General features: G+C 25.6%; 1 protein-coding gene across 1 annotated transcript; it reads right to left on the reverse strand.

The window, feature by feature from the left end:
- Positions 1–18,680: 18,680 nt before the first annotated feature.
- Positions 18,681–27,449, reverse strand: LOC112595751 (zinc finger protein 136-like). The gene is made up of 3 exons (XM_025341050.1): positions 27,039–27,449; positions 25,889–26,017; positions 18,681–20,578 (listed from the first exon to the last, which is right to left on the reverse strand). The coding sequence occupies exons 1-3, from the start codon at positions 27,195–27,197 to the stop codon at positions 18,845–18,847; spliced, it is 2,022 nt and encodes a 673-aa protein (XP_025196835.1). The 5' UTR covers positions 27,198–27,449; the 3' UTR covers positions 18,681–18,844.
- Between the last annotated feature and the right edge of the window lie 306 nt (positions 27,450–27,755).

Here is a 27,755-nt window from a genome sequence, read left to right on the forward strand (position 1 = left end):
TATATTTTATAATATTATATCAATAAAGTAAGCTAGGTATTTATTTATTTTATATTTTAATAGTCATCAAATCCACGTATATTATGTATAATTTTAATAATTTCTATACATTCTAATATTTCATGCATTTTTCAAAGTTTTAAGAAGAGAAAGTAAAATAAAAATATTATATATTAAACATAAATAGGTACTACTGAACTAGGTAGGTACAGTAAGTATGTTAATTAATTGGAAAGGCGGTCACCTCAGTATATTGATTTATATATAATATATAATATATATTACAGCGTGTATTCAAATTTAGGTAGGTTCATTTGTGATTTTGTGAAAATTTACGGGCTATAACTTTTTTTTCTGCACTATAATATACGACCCGCTTCATTTATAAGCAACTAATTTTTAAAAACAAAAATAATACGAAAAATTCAAAAAAATTATATAAAAAGCTTTTTGTTTTTAACTTTGTATAAAAAATATATAAATGTTATAAATTAAATATATTCGATACAAACTATTTTTAAGGAGTTCAAAATAGTCAATTTGCTAAGTGTTAACGGGTAAATAATATGTGCGTATTGTGTGCCGTATGGTAAGAAATCATTAATTTTAAAGAAATATTAGAGCACCACACAAACATGAATTATTTGTTTTTTGTTTCAAAAAATGTTGTCAACAATGATGTAGTATGAGGAGGGAGTATAGCGTATTTGTATGGGTTTCTTTTTTTTTGCTGTTAGACATATCGATAAATTATTCGATAAAATTAATTTGGCGTTTATAAAAATACTTATATATTAAAATATATTCTTGACAGGATGATTTGATAATGTTTGTCAATAAACGTTTTTCATTTACATTTTAAGTGCTTTTTTTTATTGTTTATATTGTCTTTAAACCGAAAACCTAATTATCACCTTATGTAGAGTGAAAATTATTAAATTATTGACTTAAGAGGTGAATTCTGTTAGCAAGTTAGATACATATAATTAGTACTTTGGGAGAATGAAACATTCGTTGTACTTTTCAAAATAACCAAGAAAATTAAAAATGAAAGAAAACTGGAATCTTTACGCAAAACCAGTATTTAACAAAATTAATTATTTTTTTTTTTTTTTTGTGATTCAAAAATAAATAACTGTAGATGCTTAACATTTTTATTGAATTTTCGTATTAGATATATATATATATATATTTTATATATTATATTACTATCATATAGATAGTATTATAATCAAAATATTGTGATTCTATTAATTGAACTATTTTTTAGCATAAATAAATTTATTGTCGGTAAAAACGTTTGAAAATTGAGAATAATAAGGTTTTTCATAAATAATTCATTTACCAATGTCGAAAATAAAAATTCATAATATTTTTGTTACGCATTTAAAGTTTTAACAAGTCATTTAAATCTCAAAAATTTGCTAAATATTTATAATTCAAATTCAAAAGAAATTTTCTTACATTTCTAAAATTTGAATATTTACTCTTAATACAAGATTCTTTATTACTTTTTTCATATTGCATTCATTATATTATTAGTATCTAATAATAATTATTAAAATAATATGATTATTTATACTATTTTATTATTAATATCTTTTGAGTTAATTATCGTGTTGCTGAAAAACATTTTTAATATGTTAATAATGTAAAATATAAATATAGACAGTACTTTAAAATTAATCTGGATTTTGAAAAATGTATTATAATAAAATGTATAGTGTACGTAAACATTTTGAGCTCCCATAAATAATATTTTCAAATTATACCTAGCAATATAATTAACTTAGTTATTCGTCATTAAGTTATTAAAATATACTATAATTTAAAAATTATTGTGATAATAAATTATTTAAATTTTTTTAGTATGAACTACTTATGAGAAACATTGTATTAATTTTTCAAGCTAAAGCTATACATTTTTATTATAAAATACCTATGATTTTGACGTAACTTTAAATACATAAAAAAAAATTGTGGTAATATATTTTTAAAATATATATAAATATAAGAAAAATAAATGTGTGATCTTATATTAAATTTTCAAGAATTTTGATCCAGTAAATAATATTTTATAGTCATTCATAAAAAAAAATTTCTAATGTCTTTAAATAGTTCAAAATAATCAAAATATTTACAAAATAATAATATGTGTAAGAAATACCAAGTTAAAATTTGTTAATAATTCTAAATATCTACAAAGTGCTATTCGTTGTTGAACAAAATATCAATTATTGTTTGAGGAGAAATAGTAATTATATGGGCGATTAGGGGTTTATATACTTAATGTCTTAAAAATTTACATTTATAACTCCCATAAAAAAATAATATGACTTTTAAGTAAACTTTATATTTTTTGTTATAGCAAAAAAACCTAAATGAGAATCTTATACTAAATTTAAAAAATTTGGATATAAAAAATAAAAATAAAATTATAATTTTTATGAATTTTTAAGAGGGCGTCGCACCTACATGTGTTGTCTCCGTCTTACACACGTATGACAGTAAAATTTCGTTCACCGGTTTCAATAGTGTCCTTTTATTTTTGATAATAGAGTGAATTGATCTATACCTATTATCAAACTTTTAGGTAAGAACAATATTTGTATTAACTTGTTGGTTTTTTACGATATTTAAATTTTTAAGTGAATTATGAGCATTTTTAAACATTTATTTTGTAATGATATATGTGTTACCGTAAATTCCCGATCACTAGGTAAACCTAGGTTTTACTTGAGTTAATGTAGTTTTACTGTTTGTACTCAGTAAATGCTGAAATTCTTAATTTTATTCAGGCTTTACTAAACTTGTGTACATCCTAGATATACAAATTGACTTAGTAAAAGCTGATCAATACGACACATAATTATTTAGCTGTAAAAATTATAATTATATATATTAAACAAACTACTGACAGTTAATTTAATTCTTATTAAATAAAATGAATTTTAAGTTGTACATTTTCTGGCAATCACACCTAAAAATTAGCCATATTTATGTAAATTAACTATGAAAATAAATATAATTAAAATTAATTGTAATTAAAATATTTTAATTAAACAATCAATTTAAACACTACGCACACACAACATCACACCATTACCGTATATAAATGGATCTGTCTATCACGTAAAATCCAAACAGACGAACATGTACCTAATAAAATAATATCTAGCTGATTACGTATCTGTTAATGCCATCAATCATATATCAGCTTTACTAAGTTATATCATATATATATTATATAATATTAATTTAAACCCGATAAAATGCAAGTCCTAATGTAAATTATTACATATCTATTATCTATACATATAATTTGTAACTACACGTTGTAGTCGTAAATTTATCTTCAAAATAATTGCTATTAATCGTTGCGAGCAAAATTATTATGATTGCCAGAAAATAGCAACTTAAATTAATTTTATTTTGAATAAGAATTTAAATAACTGATGATTTGTTTAATAATATATAATTATAATTTTACACAGCTTAAATGTTATATGTGTCGTATTGATCAGTTTTACTAAGTCAATTTTGTATGTATCGATGTACACAGTGTTTAGTAAAGCCTGAATAAAATTAAGAATTTCAGCATTTCTGAGACAAACAGTAAAACCTAACATTAACTAGTAAAACCTAGGTTTACCTAGTGATCGGGTATTTACGGTAACATATGCTCACATATCATGATTGTAATATTGCTAATACTTATCTATTCAATAAAATAAATAACGGCCAAGTTGTCGCACGCAAATAATCAGTAAAAAACCTTATAAATACTATTAATCACTGATGAAAGGAACGATCTATACTATTTGGTCACGTAGGAACTCACACGTAGTTGTGACGATTGGCGCAAAATGTGTGATCTATTTCGTGTGCCGTCAAAGACAAGGGATGGCCCAATTAGGGTATCTGTCGCCTAGGAGAAAGCCAATTTCTTTAGAAAACGCGGAGACCTTTGATGGAGCCGCCTGCGACTCTGGCCGGCTTGACCAGGTCATCTCCTCTAATCAGTGTATGAGCACCATCCAAACTGTTAAGTGCATGCGCACCAAACACACGAGCAAAAGCTCTCCACACGACCGTGTGGTCACATAAGATTCTGCGAGTAACAACTGAACTTCTTCCTTTTTCATAAGTTAAACCAGTGCTGTTTTTTCTTATTTAAATTTAAGTTTTCCTTAAGTTGTTTCATAATCTGTGTTACCTTACCTTTTCCCGAGGAACATACAACATTCACTGCGGCGAATCTGGTTAGATGCATGACTCAAATACCTATCATTGGTATAGTTTTTTTTAATACTTAATAATTATTTACGTAACGGTGTACTTGATTACTTATACGAGATACGACCCCGAGAACCCTCCAAAGATCAGGTGGAAGGTAATAACATTTTTTTATACTTATATACTTATAGGAATATTATTTTTCTTAATTTTTACGTTATTACAATATTTTTCATACTCATAACTCACTTAAAAATTCAAATATTGTAACACAAATAATGTCCTTACCTAAAAGTTTGATAATAGGCCAATTCACTCTAATGTCAAAACTAAAAGCACACTATTGAAACTGATGAACGAAAATTTACTATGTTGTACTGTACGTGTATTAAACAAAGACAACACATGCGGATGCGACTAAACTTTTGAAATTTCAACGAATTTGTCAAAATTTTAACTATTTCTAAATGCTTATAAAAAAATGATTTCAACAATAAAATTACGATATTTTTTAATTTCCAAATTATCAACTTATAACTCACTTATAAGGAACCTCATCGTTTACGCCGCCGCCTTTACGCGGTCCGCGTAATCGCGCGGATAATGAACTTTTCGACGACCCCCTTCTTTTATAATCACGGCTTTTGTCGACACCGCGCTCGCTCGTCAATTATCTGTCTTCAGTTCGTCTCCGTCAGCGTTTGAGCGTCGGGTGTCGTGTCCGTTTTCGTCGTCTTTGTTTTTAATGCGAATTTCCGTAAATCACTTTGGCCCGTGCGTCATATATCGTTAATTACACTTCAATTATAAATTTATATTGTTAAATGTAGGTACAGGTCATGTCGCGGTCATCGGACGTCATACTCGGTTGTCAACATAACTTTAGATTCAGTGTGACCTGTCGTAAATGTTGTGATCCATTCAACACACATTATTTTTCGTTACTTCCGTTTGCATTTATAACATATCTTAAATAGAGTGAAGTGCAAAATCGTGTCGTGGTCATCGGAATATTATTACATCCGCAATAAATAAATACATAATATATATATATACATACGTTAAGTGTCGCGCCGTCATCCGTCGATCCATATATAGATATATAATATCACTCATATCTATATTAGGCGATCACATGGGTCATTGCCCATCTATTTGGACTGCCGGACTGATTATCGGTAACCGCCGCGAACAGCTTATTAGCCGCCGATAGTAACGACCATAATCGGATATTGATAAGTTTTATTATTATATTTTATATTATTTTGTGTAATTTATGTATATATGTGAACTGTTAAAAGACGTCTTGGCCACTGCATATTTATAGAGATATACCCTCAATATCAATTAGTAGAGATACCTATCTTATTTTTACTACATATAAACCGGCGTTTGGTTTACTATTATAATTCACCCTATTTACCATATGCCTGGTATTTAAGGTAATATTCCTGATTGATTTTCCGCGACAAGCTACTAAGGTTAATCGCCTTCTGATTGGTAATATTCCATCTGCTAAAACTCATATATTAAATTTCGTGCAATAGCCAAGCTTTTTGATTCTGTAGATACCATAGCGGGTCATACCCTTATTGTTGCTAAAGCTATAGGTAGAAAAGACGTCGAGCAAAATTTCAAAACATTAAGTCGCATATATATTCAATCGTGATAAATTTTGTTTCGCCATATGGAACAAAAATTTTACGCAATCCCGAAAAGTCGAAATAATAATTAAATAGGCAGGACCGCATTTAGGGATGGGGTACTGGCTACAACTGCCCCGAGCACCAAAATTTCGTTGTCAAAAATTTGTTTACTTGTGAATATTAAAATTGTTATAGTTAAAATTATTTTAATAACAATATTGTTATATACCTTTATAATGTTAATGTGTTATGCTGTCTGAAGTTTTAACAACTTCTATATTTATAGCAATATAGCTATCAGCAGTCAAGAATTATTATTTAATATTCCAAATTTGTTGTGATTATGTCAATATTTACAATAATACAGGCAAAACAGCCTATTTTGCAGCGTGCCTTTTTACAAAAATACAATTACTAATTATTAGTAATAAGTCAACAAACTCGAGCGTTTTGAGCCATAATAATTGTGAGTGGCAGCTATCCTATAGTCTATGGTCCATGTGTTGCTTGAACAACACATACAAAATTTGGGAGGTTGGATAGATGTTGGGTTATTAATTTATTATAGTACCTAATACATTATGACTTATTATTGTAATATAACCAAAACCAAAACAATAGAAATACAAGTCCTGAAATAAATCATTTTTAAAAGAAAACGTTTCCTGTGTAATATTATTTTTATATACCTACCTATATTAATAATTCAACTAATATATAAACTATAATAAAATGTACACATACGTATGTGGACTATTAATGTTATTTAGTTTGTAAATTATATATCTGTAAATCAAAATAGTTTATTATTGATATTTTGGCTACTTACCACTTCCTCCAACCTAGTTTGGTGAGTAGTGGGTCATCAGAAATATTTTCAGAAACATATATTTTTTTTGAGGATAACCGTCACTGGTACTTGTGAATGATGCTCATGTGATTACGTATTATTTCTTTCACTACTCGGCGCTGTTGATTTATTTATTATTATATTTATTTTCTATTATTTTTATTATGATCGAAAAAAAGTCAAGTGGATATCAAAATCGTAAACAAACTTTGTTAAAACAAAAAACAATTTATATAATGAATAATAGCAAGGTTCAAGAGACATACATTCAAATAGGTATATCTTTGCGGAGGGGAAGGAGGATCATAAAATTATTAAACTCAAATAAAGCACTCATGCATTATTCTGTTTTTTATTCAAAATCTTAAATGTTCATTAAGATTTATCTCGCATATTCTCTATGGGTAAGCCCCTTGGAGGGACACCAATTTTTTTTTTTTGCACCTTTGCACAAAATGTCTTAATGCGGTACTATAAATAGCCTAGATATCTACCAAAACTATATATAGGTTCTTTCAATATCACTATCATGATTGTAACAATTAAGATAACTCACGGTATAGAGGATTATTGTTGTATTATAATAATTGTAATTGGTTTTTTGTTTATAGCGAGTATTAATTTAACAGTCCATCTATAAAAAAAAATAACGATATTGTGTTACTATATTATTCCTATTACCAGTGTAAATGAAAACAAATAAATATTACCTTGATTTCAATTAAGTATAAAAATTGCCCTTAAAATTTAAAAAATTTTAAATAAAAACTATTTATTTGATTTTGTAAGTGACCAAATCACATTTTGTGCTTGAAAAGCTATATCCTGTATATCATAAAAAAAATCCAAAATCTTTTACTATCTTAATTACTTAAAAACAATCTGAAAATACTACACACTTCATAGCAAAATATCAAGTTTAAGTGGTCGATTAAAGATATTTTCAAATTTCTTGCTAAATAATATTAAAATATTTATTTATAGCTATTATGTTTGCCAGTCTGCCACATATTTGAATCACCTAATATCTTGTTTTATGCACCAAAATTCTAAATATTAAGTCAGAAGAATAGATGTATTTTAAATTAAGTAAAGAGAAGTGTAGTTTTATAAAAAATGACAAATAATATGAGAAGGGCAGATTAAGGATCATAGATGGTTTTATTATTGAATACTATATTATTATCTAGTATTATTTTAAATTAAATCATATTTTTTAAACAACTAATGAAAGTTTAAAAATTTAAATATTTTCTTAATACAAAACAAAATACATTTTAATTTGTATCACCTATACTATGCGTCTATAAATATACTAAAAAACTTAAATATTTAATTATACTTACCTAATTTGTAATAAATAAATAATATATAAGTCCTATTGCCTTCTGTACAAAAATTTTTGTTATGCATAAGTGATATAATTACTAAAATTAATATTTTACTTAGTTGACAACATTTTAATTGGATTCATAAATAGGTTATTGATAATATGTAACTACTAACTAGTGACACTGCGCCGTATGTTACAGAGTTTAGACCACAGAAAATACTACAACGTATAAACGTATTATCGTACAATTAATAATGTCTATAAATTGTTAGATTTATTCCTAAATTATTTTACTAAAATAATTAATTTTTGTACGACTAATTTAACAATACTTTGAAAAATATTGAAAGATAGGTTGTAGGAGATTTGCCAATTTCCCACTTCCTACACGATACACAGCTGGTAAGCAATTCCATACGTTAGTTCCTACACGAAAAATTACACCTGTACGTAAATTTTTGTATGAGTTCGAATTCAACTCAAAAAGTGGAAAAGAAATTTATTTTCATTATACATTTTTATTCGTGAAGGAACATTCAAGGGTGATTTTTAACTATTATATATTATGCGGGAACTTAAATTCAACCTACCTTAATATTTTCTCAGAGGCTTCGGCAATAACATCAAAAATGTTATCTGTAGTATTGATATCGTACTAGGATAACAAATACACCGATAAAAAAAGCTAAAAATGAAAAGACCACAGACAAAAAAAAATATGGTATAAAAATTTATGGGACAAAAAAAGTCAAGGATAAGAAAGACATCAAATAAACTATACAGAATATCTCGTCGCATGCGTCCCATTTTCAACTTTTTTTTATACAATATTTTTGCGTTAGAATAATTTATTCTAAAATGTATTATTATTTAATACAATTTACAAAATCATACAAACATTTTAAACACTTTAAATTTCCCTAACATTATTAATAGATTATGATTAACTAAATTATCTGAAAATTTTCACCATATAATTTTATTTTATTGACAATATATTTTATTGAAATCATAGTTATTTGATTGAGTTTATTAATTTTTGTTAAACTTATAGGTATTACGTCTACAAGATTTTTGTCAAACGTGATTTTATAATAATGAACGTGGTTTTTCTTTCGGTATTATTAAACTAACCTTATCGCCTAATCATAGTACCTATTACCTACATATTGTTATTTGTCATGTTAACAACAATTTATCGGAACATAAATGTTAAGAATCTAAACATTTACTAAACTTTAGATGGTAATCGAACAATATATTGTGTCTATAATCTAATATTATTATAGGTTGACAGAAAAATAAAATTAAAAAATTGGTAAAATATTATCTTTTATGTTAATCAATCTCTGAAAAGATCTATTTAAATAAATCTACTCATAAAATATTGTCACATATATAATATTATATTTTAAAATTATTTTTACTCGTGGTTTAAAACTTTAAATGTCTTTTGATGGAAAATATCGAAATTAACAAATAAAATAATAAAATTTGTTTTAATAGTCATGCATGTACGTCGTTAAGCATTTGGAGAAAAATAAAATAACTTTGCATTGTATGAAAGTTCTCTCAAGTATTTATTGGATTAATACATACCGAATTGCAACATAATAATCCTGTAGAAAAATCTACTTGATACAGAAGAAATAAATGTTACTAAATGTATTCAGAAAATGAAGAACCAAGTAACTTCTTTTAGTAGAATAAATTCTATAAAAATTACCAAAAATGTATCTAAAATAGAAATAAAAACTAAAACTAGAATGCTAATTGAAAACATGGTAAAACTAATACTAAGAAAATAACAATAAAAAGGTAAAAAATTATCCTAATTCTATTATGACCAAAGATAATAACATACATTAAAATTAATTACAAAATTAAATAATTTATAAATAAATAATAATTTTTTTATTATTTATTAATAGACATTTGGTGGACGACTGGTGAGTCTCATTTTAAAAGATTTTTGTTATATGATAATGGTTTAAACTCTGATGACCGTATAACAATTTTCGCTACAGATAACGATTTAAAGTCACTATCAGAAGTTTAATTATGGTCTATGGATGGCCACTTGGCATTATCGCAAACCAAATTTTAACAACTATGTGTAATAAGGATTTAAGTAAAATCAATATTTATTATACCTATATTTGAAAAAATCCAGTCTACACATCAACAATTATATAATAATTGATAATATATAATAAGAGAGAAATTTATCTTAATCTTTCCATAATCTGTGTAGTTTGAAAAAGCTATGATTAAAGTATTGAAAAATACAAATAGAAATCATACCTATATTAAAGGGTGCTATATCACCTCACTCAAAACACACAAAGTAAAATACAGATATTTGGACTTGAAAATATATATAAATAATAATAATTTTAGTATATTTTGTAGAAAATTATTGTTTAGCATTTAAACCAAAAACAAAGTAATAAAGGGCATCAAACTTTTAAGAACACGTTTGGAAGATTATTTTTATATGACTTATATAAATGGGCCTTACAAGATTGGTAGATATAATCCAAATAATGATATCAAATTTCGAAATATTTCACAACTTTATTCACAATCAATGTGGAACGTCCATTAAACTACTCTTAATAATGGACATCAAACGAACAACCGAACAGAAGGGTAGTAAAACTATTTTTTTTCAAAATTAGTTAGCCACAATTGTCCTTTTGTTTGGATACTTATTAAAAAAATAAGATTACCTAGAGATGTCTTCTGATGAAGCAAAATTAGCTCATTGTAACAGACAATATAAATCCAATAAAAAAAAAAAAGAAAAAACTTATTAATACATTAATACATCAAGAAAAATTATATAAAATACGTAGTAATTATTTATTACTAAGAACTATAAATGAATATATAACAACTATTGTTTACATAATATAATTATTTTAATGATTATTATACTAATATTTAATTGTTTGATTTTTATTAATTATTATTATTGTTGTATATATTTGTAAGTCGTATTAAATATAGATCATAAGTATTAAAATAAATAATAAATAGGGCTCAGAAGTTATTGCATATTTGCAGTTTTTTGGTTTTTTTTTTGAGTTATTAGATTTATTGCTAAGTAAGCTTGAAATTTATTTCACGATTTCACAAAATAATATTAGAAGTTCATAGTGTGTATTTGGCATATTTAGTGATTTTTTAATTTTAAGAGCATATTATTCAATTTTACCATTTTTCAGGGCATATTTGATGAATGATGACTAATGATGTATTAATAATACAATTTGAAAATTTGACAATAAAAAAATAAATACTTAGGTACCTATAATGAATATTTCATTTTGAGGGTTTTTACTAGATAACACTATTGTATCGTGTTTTCAAATTCTTAGTTAACATACAATTTCCTGTTTTTATGAATAAATATTTAGTACAAATTATAAAATATAAAACTAATTTTTAACAAAATGTTCGCATTTATGAAAATTTTGAGTAGAAAAAATAATAAGTACATGTTTTTAATATTATGCGCGTATAAGTTTATGCATAATTAGTAATTTTTGAGTGCATCAAGTTCCGATCCTTAGTAATAAGACATCGTATTAAATTGTTTTAGCACAAAAATAAATAGATGTATTTTTTTATTCTTAATTCCGTTGATTTAAATATAGAATCGTCTATTCTATAATTAATGGCTATTGTAATGTGGTCAGGGGAACCTTGTTACAATATTAGTAAACCAGAGAAGGTTTTCTCTTATTTATGGATAAGTTTTCCGTAGCTGGAATTAGAGCACTGCAATTGAGGTATTTATCAATAATAAGACACGTTTGATTTATAAATCTATGATGGTTATTGTATTTAAAATAATACGTTACTGTATTGGAAGATGGCTGTTAATAATCGTATTTTTGAATTCACTTGTGTTGATGGTTAGTTCGACACTAACTGCCATGAATCATTTTAGTAGGTATATTAAGTATAATTTGGATGTGTCAAAAAGTGTTTAATTTGTATATTTTGTGTCTATACTCTATATTATAGTGTACTATTCATATATTTTAAACCATGTTTGTAACAAAAAACTATACCGATGAATATCAAATAATCGAATTTAATACTTCAATCGGAAAATATAGGTATTTGTTAAAATGAGTGGAAAGTCCGCATGAAATTCAAATATGACAATTAACATTAACAACCAGTATATAGTGGCAATAATAAAAAATACGATATAGAGAATATAGTATCTTATTTACATAATGATAAATACATCATAATAATCTTCGATCTTATGAAGATTATTGAGTTATCAACCACCTATATCGTCATTTTAATATTCACGCTTGCTAATCATAAAATTAATAATAATTTATAACTAATAATGATTAATAATTCATATTCTCATGATATACACATAATAAAAACAATAATCACTAATAAAAATGTCTGTACCTTTTACAATTTTTTGATACTTCATTGTAATTCTTAAGAAAATATCCATAGATAGATACTGGTACTTATTTTCTACGAACGCAGTAAAATTTTTAAAATTTTTTGGTTCTTATTAAGTTATTCATTTATTTGAAGTTTTTGACTACCGTTTTATAAATATGTAGTTTAAATTTTAATGCTCTATGAAGAAACTTAAAAATGTAATATTAAACTCGTCAAGAGTTATTCTATTGGGAAGGGTGTATTTAAGTGGGGCCTGAGACCGTGCCATCCCATTCACTGTATTTTATACTTTTTTTTTATTATTGAGAGCATTAGCCTCTTAGGCAACTGGCTGCTCGCGAGCTTTTTTTATCTGATGACCTTTTTCTTTATTTTTTGCTTTCCATACCTCATGCTTGTTTGATCTTTTTCTTTTTGAGTGCCCCCTCCCTAAAAACAATTCTGGATCCGCAACTGCTTGAGGGAATCAAATTAAAAGGTCAGACTAAATCTACAATCATTTTAATTTACAGAATATTAATAGATATTTAAAACATTGAAATTATATATTTTATTAAATCTTCAATACGACTTGCATCGGGTAAATGTTGAAAAATTCAAACAAAATACACTTTAAACCCCAAAATAACATAAAATCGATGTATTTAATTATCTCAATGTTAAGTGAAAACCCAAGTCATTAAATAAAACTTTAGGTGGAAATTAAAGATATAAAAATATTTATTTATGTTATACCTAATCCGGTTAATTTTCGTAGGTGTAATATACGAAGATTTACTAACTTTTGATAAAATGCATACGTTTTATTTAATCTACTGTACAATCCCACAGGTGCCGAATACTTATATGTTCGAGCATGCATAGAATTTGCATACATTTTTTAAATCAAAAATCATTAGTTTATATTACATATACTTATATAATAATATATCATAAGTAAAAAATATACTTGAAATATTATAATATTATCGAAACATACAAAGTTAAATCCAATAACATTGATAAGAATATTTACGGATAATAACTTAACGTGTTTTATGAGGATGATTTTGATGAAAATAAATTATAGTAGCATGATGATGTGTTTCATAAAAAAAAATTCAAATTTCGATTAACAATAGATACAGAAAGTACAACAATTATTTTTTTTAAATCGAGCATAATATGTTACTTCAAAATAAGTTTCATGATCATTTTTCAGCATTAAGATGATTGAAAATTAATTTAAACCTAGGCACTATAATTCAAAATAAATACAATTACATACCTACACTTAAAGTACATGACAGTAAAAAAAATTATATTAATAAAAAAAATCTATTAAAAAAACATAAGTTTGTTAAAAAACTTTTTCTTGTAAGCTATGCCTATAATAATATAAAAAATTGACTGTGAAAATGTATAATATGTATATAAATCAAAGCTTAAATAATGTCTTTCAAGTATATTTAATTTTATTTTTCCCTCCGGTATACCTATGTTTTAGCCTATGCAAATTTTGATTGGATTTTTTTTTTACATCACTACTATACTGAAAACAATAAGAATCAATTCTAAAACAAAAGTTATTTTAATCGTTTTTTAAACAAAACAAAAAAAAAAAAAATTATTACACAAAGTTCTTCTCTTTTTGTAATCAAAAATTGGGTTTTAAAATATTATATCATATATAGCTAGGTTACGTTTGAGTGATTTTTAACATACATATTTGGACGTTATAAGAACAAAATAAAAATCTTCTAAGGTAACAACTGTTCAGATAGACAAATGGCACAAATATAATGAAACATACGTACGTTTTACAGAGTATAAATAATAATAAATATTATTGTTAAAATCGAGGACACAAATCAAAACATCCCGAGTATGTATGTGGTACAATAGGTACTGAATCTGTGCGTAGACCTGTATAATGCGTAATATTGTATATTTACTGAATTTAGGTTTTGAAATTTGGTTAAAAATAAAGTATACGAATTAAAATAATGTTAAATTATTAATATAGTAAAACACATATAAAATAACGTACCTTTGGGAGTTTAGATAAATAATTTATTAGTATCTAGGTACCTACATTTTTGTTATCTCTTTAACTTATTCGAATATAATAAAACGATTCGCTATTTGGACAGACGATAGTTTATAATTATAATATTTTAAATTTGTTTACACAAATATTGTTATTAATCACCGCCGAGACGTTGACCGGCATCGATAGCGGTTGTTGTCAATCGATAAAAATCTATTATCAGATGCTAAAATAATATTTTTATATGATATTATGATACAAAACAGTCAATACACAAAATATAATAAATTTTATGTACTTAACATCCATCCGTGGATCATATGCATACGCAACCTTAAATTTTTAAAAACAAGTTATGTCGCGTGTTTCTATAAAATTAAGTAAGCGACGTCATCTTGTTAAATGTGCACGTCCACTTCGAATAATAACTGTTTAGTGTTTTGTTTGTAATTTTTCGAATTAAATAGTGAAATTCTGATTAAATAATTTGTCATAGCATGTATTAGGCTCAATATCTAATATTACGACAAATCTAACCTATTTAAAATACAATTTTCAACAAACACGGAGTTTAAATTATTTTTGTTGTCCTCAGATTCTTATTCAATTGGTCAAAAAACGCATCTCTTGTTTTCTTTTTACATTTAAATACCTACTCTTTTTATCTCTTTTATAGCAACTTACAGTTTCAGTTCTCTCATATGTCCAACTTAATCTCTGAGTGGCAACAATAAAAGTCTGCTTTCGAGTTTTTTGATCTTTCTACGTATTACTTACGGTTCTTCCTTGGAGACCGGAGTTGTTGAAATATTGACATACTGCAGTCGATCTTCCTCAAGAATGATTCATTAATGAATTTCATTCTTGAACCCAATGGAATCGAATAACTTTAAAACAAATTTGAAAAAGATTTTCAAAAAATTTTGAATTTTTTTTTTTTTTGACTTAGAAGTTCTACTGTAAAAAATTTGTTATCTTGACTGCGCCAAATCTGTAGTGTTCCGTTTATAAGCAACCTTACATGGATAAACAATGTGTGCTTGCGTTTAAATAATTTAAGTCTCAAATTATTTCAAAATGTATTGTTATTGGAAATGTTATCAAATGTTTTTTAGTTTAAAAAAAAACACAATTCTGATCAAGACTGGCGTGAAGGTGCTCGCTCTAACGCTGATAAATAGTGTCTGGGGAAATGCTTATCTTGGACTCTTCTATATAGTCCTTTTCCCATTATTTTTGGTCATAATTGGTTATAAACTTTAATACGGTACGGCACCGTGACAGGTGTGGAGGTAGAAAGGAAAAGGTCGTACCTCGGGGACAGATGCTAAAACAAGTGGCACAAATGCATAAGAGGGGTGCACAGAGCACACGACTAAGGACGCGTAGCACACACACTTCACGTGGGCAAACGCACGTACAGACATTATAACTGCTCTGTTGGGTGTACCATAATATTTACTACTTCATATAGCATTAGTTGGTTTCATGCTTAATGAAGCTGCTAATTTAAACAAACAAGAAAATTTAGTAAATATTAATCATGTTTTTAAGAAAACGTACCTGCACGATGAATTGTCTCCGTATTACTAACATTTAACATACCAAACAGTACGTCCATCAGTTTCAATTTTGAAATGTTACCTTTAATTATTATAGTATGTATCGACCTATTATCAAAATCGAAGTCAAGAACATTATATGTATTCTCTCGTTGATTTTTTACGATATTTTAATTTATAAATTAATTATGAGCATTTTACATTATTAATATTTTCATACTTGAATGAAAATTAAACAAGAAAACAATTACCGCGAGATGATCTTATCTTTAAGTTTGATAATAAGTTACTTCACTCTAATATTTAAATTAAATACACAAAATTGAAACTACTGAACGTATATTTAGGTATAGTATGAATTAGTAACTGCAACTACATAATATTATGCAGATACATCACCTTCATGATGTACAATATATCAATAATAAAAAATTGTGTAGGTAAGTCAATCCATTGGTTTTTTTGTTTAGTTTAAAAAAAAGTGTTATAAAAACTAACAAAAAATGAATTATATTTTTTTATTCAACAAATAGTTGTTAAGTGAAGTTTATTTAATTAAGCTTTAGTTATTTTTCATACTTAATGATCTAAAAAAATCTCAAAGATGGACATTAACTAGGTCTATTATATTAATCTATATTTTATGAAAGCGACCCAGAGTACTTATGCATTCTGGCTTCCAGCCTAGTACTATAACCTAATTTCTGTATCTGCACTATGCTTGATTGCATATTGAATTTCAATTCAGGTTTTTTATGAATTGATTGGCTGTCACCATTTTCAATTCCTCCTGTAGTCGTCAGCTGAACTCCAATGCCACTCGTCTGTCCTTGCATACATAACCGAGCCACATATTTATAATTTGTTTAAGTGTTGTGATATTAAATTTTTAAGCTTTATTAAATTATTAAAAAAAAAAAAAAAAATAAAAAAAATAATATTACTTATTTAATAATTTAGCTTAAATAAGAATGTAATATTTTGTTATTATTAAAAAAAGTTTTATGTTTCACGACTGTACTAAATGTGTGATTGGTTATGATTGAAATATAAAATTAACTAATTTTAACTTAAAAGAGATAAATAAGTATATTGTTTGCTAACTATTAATTTATAATTTGATAACATAAACCTAACCTAAACTGATAAGAAATTTTTTTACATTAACTTACTCACTTTTGAAAAATCAATTATTCTTATTAAAAATAAATATTAATATTATAAATTTAGTTAACCATAGACAAGAAAAACAAATACCAACAAAAATGCTGGAACATCAAATAAAAATTATAAAAAAAAAATGTAAAAATTAGGTATGCAATGCAGAAAAATTAAAAATTAAGTTGAGAGATAATTTTTAAATATTATTTTAGGCAAAGAGAATGGTTTTTTACTTTCTAAAACATTTGTATGATAGGATTAAAATGTTTACTTGCAGAAAAATTAAAATAACCTCAATTTAATTATTAAAAAAGAAACCATTACTCTTTGTAACGAAGCTGGAAACAGCGCTATAGAATCTTAAAGATTCGATAGATATTACTGCAAAATGTTATTGTATACTCTTGTTGTTTAGCTAACCAGCTTTTTTCTTCAAAGTGCAATTGCAGTTTATTGTGCAAAAATAAATTGAATGATATCCAAATAATGATAGTTAAGTATTAAACTTTACTAAAATTATAATAATAAATACATTTTGCATTTATAATTGATTATTTTTAACTAGTAATTTATCATATATTATTTTTTGATAAAATACCTTATCAGTTTTAAAACTCTATTAATTTTTTATTGGCTACATGGTTTTTTGTCAATAATAACAAATAAAAAATAATTGTTTTTAAATTAATTTTTGTGAAATTGTGTACTTCAGTTTAGCATTCACTAAAATGATTAATTAATAACATCAATACTTAGAAAAAAAATAGCCAAGAGGTAAAATAGCGTAGCCATTTTAAATAATGACTGAATATTATTGAAGTAACTTTGCATTAAAGAACATTAGGTATATAACATCATTATTTTAACACAATTTTGTTGCTGACTTCTTTTACTAATTGAAAATTTAAAAATATATGGAACAGATTATTTTCCATAGTTAAAAAGTGTTATATTTAATAAAAAAAAATTATTCAAATATACATTAAAAAAGAAAAAAAATTAGTGTACTATAAAAAAATATATACAGACAAATAATTTTACTAAACTCTAGCATAAAAAAAATAATTTCTATTTTTTTTGTTGATCTTGTCATTGAAGATAATTTTCTTAATAAAAACAATCAGTTTCATGATTATAAATAAAATATAACAAATTCAAGATATTTTTTAGTAAACTGATGCACTTATTACTTTTTTTTCAATGACATACTTGATTAAATCCTTTTTTAATTATTTTTAATAATATTTAAATATTATTGACAGTAACTAATATATTTAAAAAAAACTTAAATCTAATATCCTTATATTAAAACTTCAAAAACACATGAAACTATTTTCCATGATTAAATAAATGTTAAATCTATTTAAAATATATAAAAATACATTATAAAGTGAAAAAAAAAATGAGAGAACTGTATAGAAATATTAAACAAAATAATAAAATAGAAACAAATAATTCAACTCCAATTTAAAAATATTGTATCCTGCCACTGACAATCAATTTCTTGAATGTTGGATAAATTCAAGATATTTTTCATTTGAAGATGATTTACTTATTCTTTTTCCAATATTACATTTGTTAAGATGATTTGTGAGAACGCAAATGATTTGATAATGATACTAGTGATTGAAACACTTTACCACATGTCTTACATGAATAATCGTTTGCATTCTCTGCAGGTTTTGTACATTTTTGGCTTTTCTTCTTACGGCATGTCATCAGGTGAGATTTAAAGTTATAAATTCTTACATCCGACTTACAAAATGCACATTTAATAGTATTATTATTTTTTTTCCCAGCTATTAAATGACCATTGTGAAAAGTATATTTATGTATACTAATACATTGCATATTATCAAATCTCAGTTGGCACATAGGGCATTTGAACATACCAGGGGTAGCACAGACAAATCTTACTTGATGAAGTCTAAGACCATTCAAATCATCAAATGGCTTACAACATTGCCAACATACCAATCTATCCCCAATTCCAAAGTGCTCACGATAATGTTCTTTAAAAACTGAAAATGATTGGAAGACGAGATTGCAAGAAGGTTTTAAACAGGTAAAAAGTATCATTTTTGATGTACGTACACTGTTCTTCTTAGTTCTTTGATTACGTTCTACCAACACATTTGTATTCAAAGTTTCTTCTGCAACTGGTAATAATTCTGTTGTATTTTCAGTAGGTATTCTTAATCTCAAACTTACCGTAGTTACATTGTTTGCCTGATTTTCAAGACATTGCTTAGTATGATCAATAATATCAGTAAGCTCTGGAGATGATTCTTCACAGTATAAACATAAATAATTATTAGAAGAGTCCATCAATCGACCATTATGTTTTTTCAACTTATGATAGGCGAATTCTTTCATGTTAGTAAATTTAACATTGCATGTATAACATTTAAATGCATTTACAGCACAACGGTGATAAAAACTAGTGGCGCTAGAAGAGCTAGGCTCGTTTATCTCATGATAACAATGGATGCACATATTTGCTGAAGGAGACATACCAATATGTAGTTGATAATGTGGTAAAAAATCATCTTTTGATCTTGATAGAATATTGCAATTAGGAACTAAACAAGTAGAAAAATTTATATTGTATTGAGAACAATCATGATTGAGAATATTCTTCTTTTGACAGATGGAACAGTAGTATAATTTTTCATTTTTATTATTTATGTTTTCAGTCGTTTCAACCTGATTTCTTGCTTCTGAGCCACCATATGAAGTACCAGCAGATTCTTGATAGTTTCTATTGTAATGATTAATATTATTATCAACAGATTCGTCATCTGATGAAATTACATGGTATTCATGTTTAATATTATTATCAACAATTTCATCGTCAGATACATAAATGCATTCTTCCTTAATACCATTGTTTTCATCGTCATCGGACAATATTTCAATAATATCAATTGAAGGTTTTACTTCAATGCAATCATCAGAATCATCAACATATACTGATTTTGAACAACTAGCAACAGGTGAACGACTAGAATCTTCTCGTTTACAGTAACCAGTACTACTACTAGTACTACACTCATTAAAATTGTTTTTAATTTTATTAGGTTGTTTTATATCACGCGATTTCTGCGATGAGTTAGATGCCTTAGATGTTCCAGGGTTAAAATTGTTTTCAATTTTATTAGGTTGTTTTATACCACGCGATTTCTGCGATGAGTTAGATGCCTTAGATGTTCCAGGGTTAAAATTGTTTTCAATTTTATTAGGTTGTTTTATATCACGCGATTTCTGCGATGAGTTAGATGCCTTAGATGTTCCAGGGTTATTAACACCAAACTAAAAACAAAAATATAAAAATTTGTTAAAATTACAAAAATGTGCTCATTTAAATTTTTTTTTTTATTTTTTTGTAGACGAATATTAATGTAAATAACTACAATGTTCCACATAAGTATTTCTTACTGAAATTTTAAAATATAAAAAGCACAATTTATTCTTATAGATATTTTAAATTCAAATCAATATATTTAAATGTGTGTATTATTTACAGAAATTAATAAGAAAATTTCAATTATATAGCAAGCTACAATTTTATTTTTTCAAAAACTAAATTTTCCAAAAACATATTTAAAATAATTTTTCTTTTATTTTTTATCTTTGGTTTCAGCCACTCAAGCCTATATCACAAGTAAACATACTTTTATATCTATCATCATCTTACGTTAATTTCTGTCAATGATTATTTGGTTCTACTATTCGACCATTTTTTTAAAACACAATCATTCCATTTTAACCATGTCTCTCAAGAGATCTTTTTACTGGGTTTTCCTCAATTACTCAAGTTAGTTAATTTTTAAAATGATCAAGATAGCACTTTTTTTATCATATTTTTAAGAAGTTAAAAATAAAATAATATAAAATAGATATTGAATGAAAATTGACCAAATTAAAGTAAATTAAGTTTTTGATTTCATAAAAATAATATTTATGTGATCAAAATACAAATTGCACGCTTTAATAAATGTTTATTTTAATGTAGATATTTTTTAAAAGTAGATTTATTTTATCTCCAAATAATGGATCACAGCCTTTTCTGTGCAGTGCTCAATCATAAAATTGTAAATAATGACTTTCTTTGTTACACGTATAAAACTAGAACAAATTTGATTTTCTATTGTTTTATTTAATTTAACATTTTTTTTTGTTTTTTTGTAACGTTCCATGTAAAGATATTTTGCTTACTCCAGCCTCCAAACATGAGAATTATTTTGAGAGAGATACATTTTGGTCAAATTTAATTCAATTTTAATACTTTTTTTTTTTTAAGAATTGTTTAAAAATATGATCAAAAAAATATTGAAAATTTAAAAAACTAAATTATATAAAAATAATTTTTTTTAATTTTTAAAAATAAATTCAAACAATTTATAGAATTTTTTTCGCAACTAAACAAAGGTATTTAAATATATTAGTTTATCACAGAGACCTAATTTAGAGTGATATGGCCTGCAAATATTTATAAAATATATTAAGATGCCCTCTACTCAATACTATTTATCATATACAATGATTTATATTAAATTATAATTTAAATAAATTTAATAAATGTTATTTTAATAAGCTTTTAAGAATTTACAAAATATTGTACAATAATTTTTAATATGAATATAAAATAATATTTTAGATTTTAGAACATTTAAAAGAAATAAATTGGTGTTAGTTTTTTTTTTACCCAACCTTTCAAGTTTCAATATTTGGAATAAAATATGAAACACCAATTATTAACAAGAAGTGTAAATATTTATCAGTCAAAAGAAATCTTTTTTTAAATATTTTAAGTAATCTAAGTAAGAAGATATTTATTCACAAATATAATTAGTACCAAATTATTTAAACAAACACATTGATAATTCTTTTAATTTTGAAAAATCATTAGAAATAAAAATGTATTAAATTTGAACTATGATTTCTTTATATGAATCTTATTAGTAATTATCAGTTTTAAAATCAATACGTTCAAGAAAGAAAAATAATATACTTATTTTATTTATTAAAGTGAATAAAAAAACTGCAAAGTATAAATGATTTAAATTTTTTAGTGAGTTATGAGTATGAAAAATTTAAATATTTGTTGTTAATTAATGCTCATAAGTCATAACTCACTTAAAAATTAAAATATTGTAAAAAAACAACGAAAGAATACAGATCAATAAAAATCTGATAATAGGTTAATTCACTCTAATATCAAAACTAAAACCACACTATTGAAACTGGTGAATGAAAATTTATCAAGTTGTACATGTGTAAGACAGAGACAACACATATGGGTGCTACGTCTTCATAAAAATAACTTCTTACTTTTTACTTAATTTGCAATAACTCGTAAATTAATTAATTTTATTGTCAAGTTAAGTTTTTTACCCAATATAAGATCTGTGGATTTAAAATATACCTATCTTGTTTTATATATTTTTTTTCTTATACATAAAAAAATAATAATTGGTAACAAGTATCAAGTATTATTTATAAATGATAATATTATATGTTCTAAATTCAAATAAATATTTAAAATATATGTATGATGTAAATTGTAAATAAATAACCATGACATATATTTTTTGCTGATAACTAAAGAATAAATGCAGAAAATCTAAGTCAATGATCATGTTATATTACTTTTAATATTTGCATGATATGCCTATTGTTCTTAACTAATATGATAAAGCAAAATTATAGAATAATTAAACATTTAATTATCAATATTAATCAATTAGTATTTATTATTTAATATTATGTGTAATTTATTATATTCTAATAATAAATTTGATTATAATTTTAAAAAAATTAAGAAAGTTTAACGATCATTTCGAAAAAAGTTATAAAAAAATGGTGAAATAATACATTAACAAACTTAATTTAACTATTTTGTTAAATTTCATCATTTATTTTAAATAATATAATATTAAAATATTAATAATTATTAATTATTTAATTTTATTTTTAAAGTAACTAATTTTCAATTTAATCGAATTACTGTTTTTTACTAATTAAATATTAAAAGTGAAAAATAAGAATAATACCTTTATACTTCAGTTACATTATATATTATTATTTATTGACCTAATTTAAAAAAATTAAAAATTAACTTATTCAGCAATGAAAAATTTTATCAATTAAGAAACCTGTTTAAAAAATTTAAATAAAATGTTTTAGACGCATGGTGTGTTATAATTATGTACATAGCATACTTACATTCAGTGATAAATAAGTAAGTTTATATTGTTATCTCTAAAACTTAAATAATTAAATGCATTTAATGATGATATTAAATGTAGTAGCAAGCAACCCAAGTAGAATTACATTAATATAATTTAGATTGCAAGCAATCCAAATAACTTCATAATAAAAGACATTACTTAGGTCACCAACAGGCATGTAGCAGTCAAGATTATAATTAATAGTTGCTTTAACGATAAAGAGCACAACAACAATATATCTTGAACAATAATTACATATTAATTTAATATTCTCTTAAATACAATTGTTGTTTTAATTTTACACACTTATTTGCTTTAAAATCAAAAATAAAAATGCTTTAATCAAACTATAGAAAGTATTACCTTTATAGATAAATTCACTGTAATATTAAAACTAGTGATGGGCACTATTGAACAGTTTACACTATTGAATAGATAATATTTGGAATGTTTATAACATAACCAATTAGTAGTTTTTTTTAATAAAAACTATGAAATAATCTTGTTAATTATCAAATAGTTTGATGGACTATTCGAATAGCATTATCAAATAATTCGGTGGACTATTCAAGTCGCACAATCGAATAGTTTAATTTTTTCAGACTATTTCAATATTTCAATTTTTAAGAAGACCATTGGTGCATAAATGGAGGTTACAGGTGGTGCTTAGCACCCTCCTCCTGCTTATTTTGAGCTAAAAATACCTAATGTGTAAAGTATAACTTTTCGTTAATAAAAATGAGTTTATTGAGCTTGTATTGATAATTCAGTAATGCCACAAGCAAACATACTTCATATACAAATGCATAGTATTGGGTATTTGTGTTTGTGATTTTAGTATGTTTCCTGTTTTATATTTATAAAGCATTAGAATTTTGAAAACAGGACCTAAACATCATAAATTATCAACTCTTCAATACTCGGTTTATAATTTTTTTTTACAATTTATTTTTTAGATAATTAAATGTTAAATATATATATATATCCTACAACACAATTTTATCAACAAAAAAGATCTTTTAACTGTGATGTTTTTCGATATTTAAATTGAAAAATTTGAATTAAAAAATGTATGACTATTAAGCCATGACTGTTTTAAAAACATAATTTTGTGTTGGTCTATAGAAAATTTGAAAATAGAAGTTGTAGAAAAATCTGATATAATTCCTTCCATACCCATAGATAAATAATAAAATAAATCAGTTTAATTTTACTAACAATAAACTATATTAGCCATTAGGTATATCGATTAATGAGTATGATAATAATTAACAAATTAACAAGTTGTAACTAATAACTATTTTTTAATAGTTTACTAGAATAATATTTAAATTTAAAATAATCAAAGTACGAATGAACAAAAATAATTCGATAAACTATTTAAATCAAATCGATTAAAGTATTCGAATAGTTTTCTTATTTAAATTATGAAATGACTATTAAACAGTTCGAATAACGAACTACTATTGAATAGTTCAATAGTAACTATTTGATAGTGTCCATCACTAATTAAAATTATTAATTAACACAACTAAATTAAAATCATTGGGCCTAAACTTACTATATTATTCACTTGTATGATAAACAACACATGATAATGTAATATCCACTTAAATGAATAAACAAAAGTTAAATACATATATACAGTAAGTCCTCGTTTAACGTAGAGGTTAGATTCATATAAAACATGACGTTAATCGAAACACTTTTTAAATATACTTTATTAAAACGGGTTCCTACCAATAAATAACAATGTACATATTTTAATATTTATTTGTATTAAAATTGCGCGACTTAACTGTTTGTGTTAAACTATATTAAAGATTAGTGAAAACTTATAATCAGATGTAAGCAGTATTTACAATTTATTCCTTAAAAATGAAAAAAGATTACAGAGTACACATTATCTAAAATAAATTTATACAGTATCCATGTATGGTAGATATGCCAATTAAAACGAAAACAATATTATCTATAATAAGGTCAATGAAATTAAAATTTTTATTGTAATGGCTTATATAAAACATAATATATAAATAAATACATAAAACAAAAATTTGATCAATATAATATGTATTACAGATGACATTATACTGAAATCGTTGCAGTGTTAAACAAAACACAATGACTTAAAACTTCTACGATGCAATAGGGAAACAACGCTAAATGAGGCAACGTTAAATGAGGACTTACAGTATTATAGAATATAGAGTTAAACAAATACATACCTACGAAACACCTATATATGTTTTTATAATGTAACAATGCTTACTAACATACATAGGCATATGCTAACATTAATTAATAAAAACACACCATAGTATGTTGAAGCATTTTAAAAATAAATATAAAACAAAAAAAGAAATTAGGCATAAATAATAACACTTACTTTTTTTGAAGCAATGTAATTAATAACAATATCAGATTCGGACGCTTTCTTCTTCATTTCATACCAAGCAAACAAAGATTTATAGCAGTTATTGCATATCATTTTAGGTTTGACATCATTAGACCCAACCTAAGGAAAATTTAAAATTTAAATTAAATTAAAGGAAAAAATCTAGTTTAGTAGCCACGCGAATTTTCACTTTTTTTTAAACCTATTGTAATTAAGTATGCTAAAAACGATGGTAAAGTCAGAATTTTGCGGACGGACTAAGTTTCAAAGTTATGGCTATTTGAATTTAGTTAATATGTATGTGTTATGTTAATAGCTTAATATGCTACTCAATAGTGTAATGCATATTCGTAGTCTTATGGTATTGAGGGCCATGTAATGGGTGACAAGTCCCCCTGGGTTCGACCTCGGTGAGCGCTAATAACATTTTTAGTTGTTTTTATGATAACTGATACAAGTAATAAGACCTACTTAAGGTTTTTTCGATTTTTTTTTTGAAAAAATATAACTGTTGACTTGCTATGCAAAACCATCTCAAGTAGATCACAGGATAATTACTAGTATTATACCCATAGCACCGAGAGAGCGCGAGTCGGCGGCGACCAAAACTCGTCGTAATTTGCGCATCTCCCACTGTTGGATAATCGGCTCACATCGTCGACCGTCGTCGTTAATCGTTAATTTAATTAAACCAGTCAACTTGGTGGGAGAAATTAGACCTCGAAACTGCGGAGCGACTTCATTTGGATGCATCGCTAACTTGCGCTTTCAGCGCTACGGGTATAGTTATCATAAAAACTATTATAAAAACTGTAAAAATTTTATTAGTGCTCATCGAGGTCGAACCCGTGGTGCATTACATAGCCCTCAGTACCATTAGACTACAAGTATACATTACACTATTGAATAACATATTAAGCTATTAACATAACACATATATATTAACCAAATTCAAATAACTATAACTCTGAAACTAAGTCCGTCCACAAAATTCTGACTTCACCATTGTTTTCTGCATACTTAACTGGTTTCAAAAAAAAAAAAAGTGAAAAATTTGCATGGCCACTACATTAGATTTAAGCCAAATTAAATTTTTCTCATGTAATTTATTTATTTTTTATCATATCAGCAATGTACGTACCTTGATTCCTAAAAGTTCTTCTAACTGTGGCTTCAATTTGAAATCTTCGTTGACAGTCGTAAAAATATGAACAAACTCGATACTTCTGTCGGCTTCTGGCTCTGCTAGACAAATCCGGCAAAGATCGAAATTTTCACTGTGCAAATGCATTTGACTCATGGTAGATGATTCTTCAAACAATCTTGTACCAAAAAAATTAAAACATGCAAATGTCAGCACTCAGAGACCAAACTCTATGAACGCCAGCTACTAAAGTAGTTGGCAAAATCGATGAGCTTGTAAAAGATGGTTATGAGACGCGTTTTATTGATTCAAGACAAAATTCAATTTGGACCAAACAGCAACAACAACAGCACACAGCAGCAACAACAGCAAACAGCAGCAACAACAGCAAACAGCAGCAACAACAGCAAACAGCAACAACAGCAAACAGCAACAACAGCAAACAGCAACAACAGCAACAGTAAAAACGGCAGCAGCAGTAGTAAACAGTAAAAAGACACCAAAACAACGTACAAGTCTACAGAAAAACGTGTTTGGCGGCAAATGGCAATGAAATGAACACTGTAGCGTCTGTAGTCTGTAGCGTCTGCAGCTAAGCGTCAGTTACGAATGAAGGGCCAATGAGAAACGTCGATTATGAGTCGCACAACAACGTCATGGTTTGTTCCAAGCAAACAACAACATAACCTATAACTTTATTTTTTTTTGAAAAAA

This window comes from Melanaphis sacchari, unplaced genomic scaffold, assembly GCF_002803265.2.
Source record: "Melanaphis sacchari strain LSU unplaced genomic scaffold, SCAv2.0 Contig29_pilon_pilon, whole genome shotgun sequence".
Lineage (NCBI taxonomy): Eukaryota > Metazoa > Arthropoda > Insecta > Hemiptera > Aphididae > Melanaphis > Melanaphis sacchari.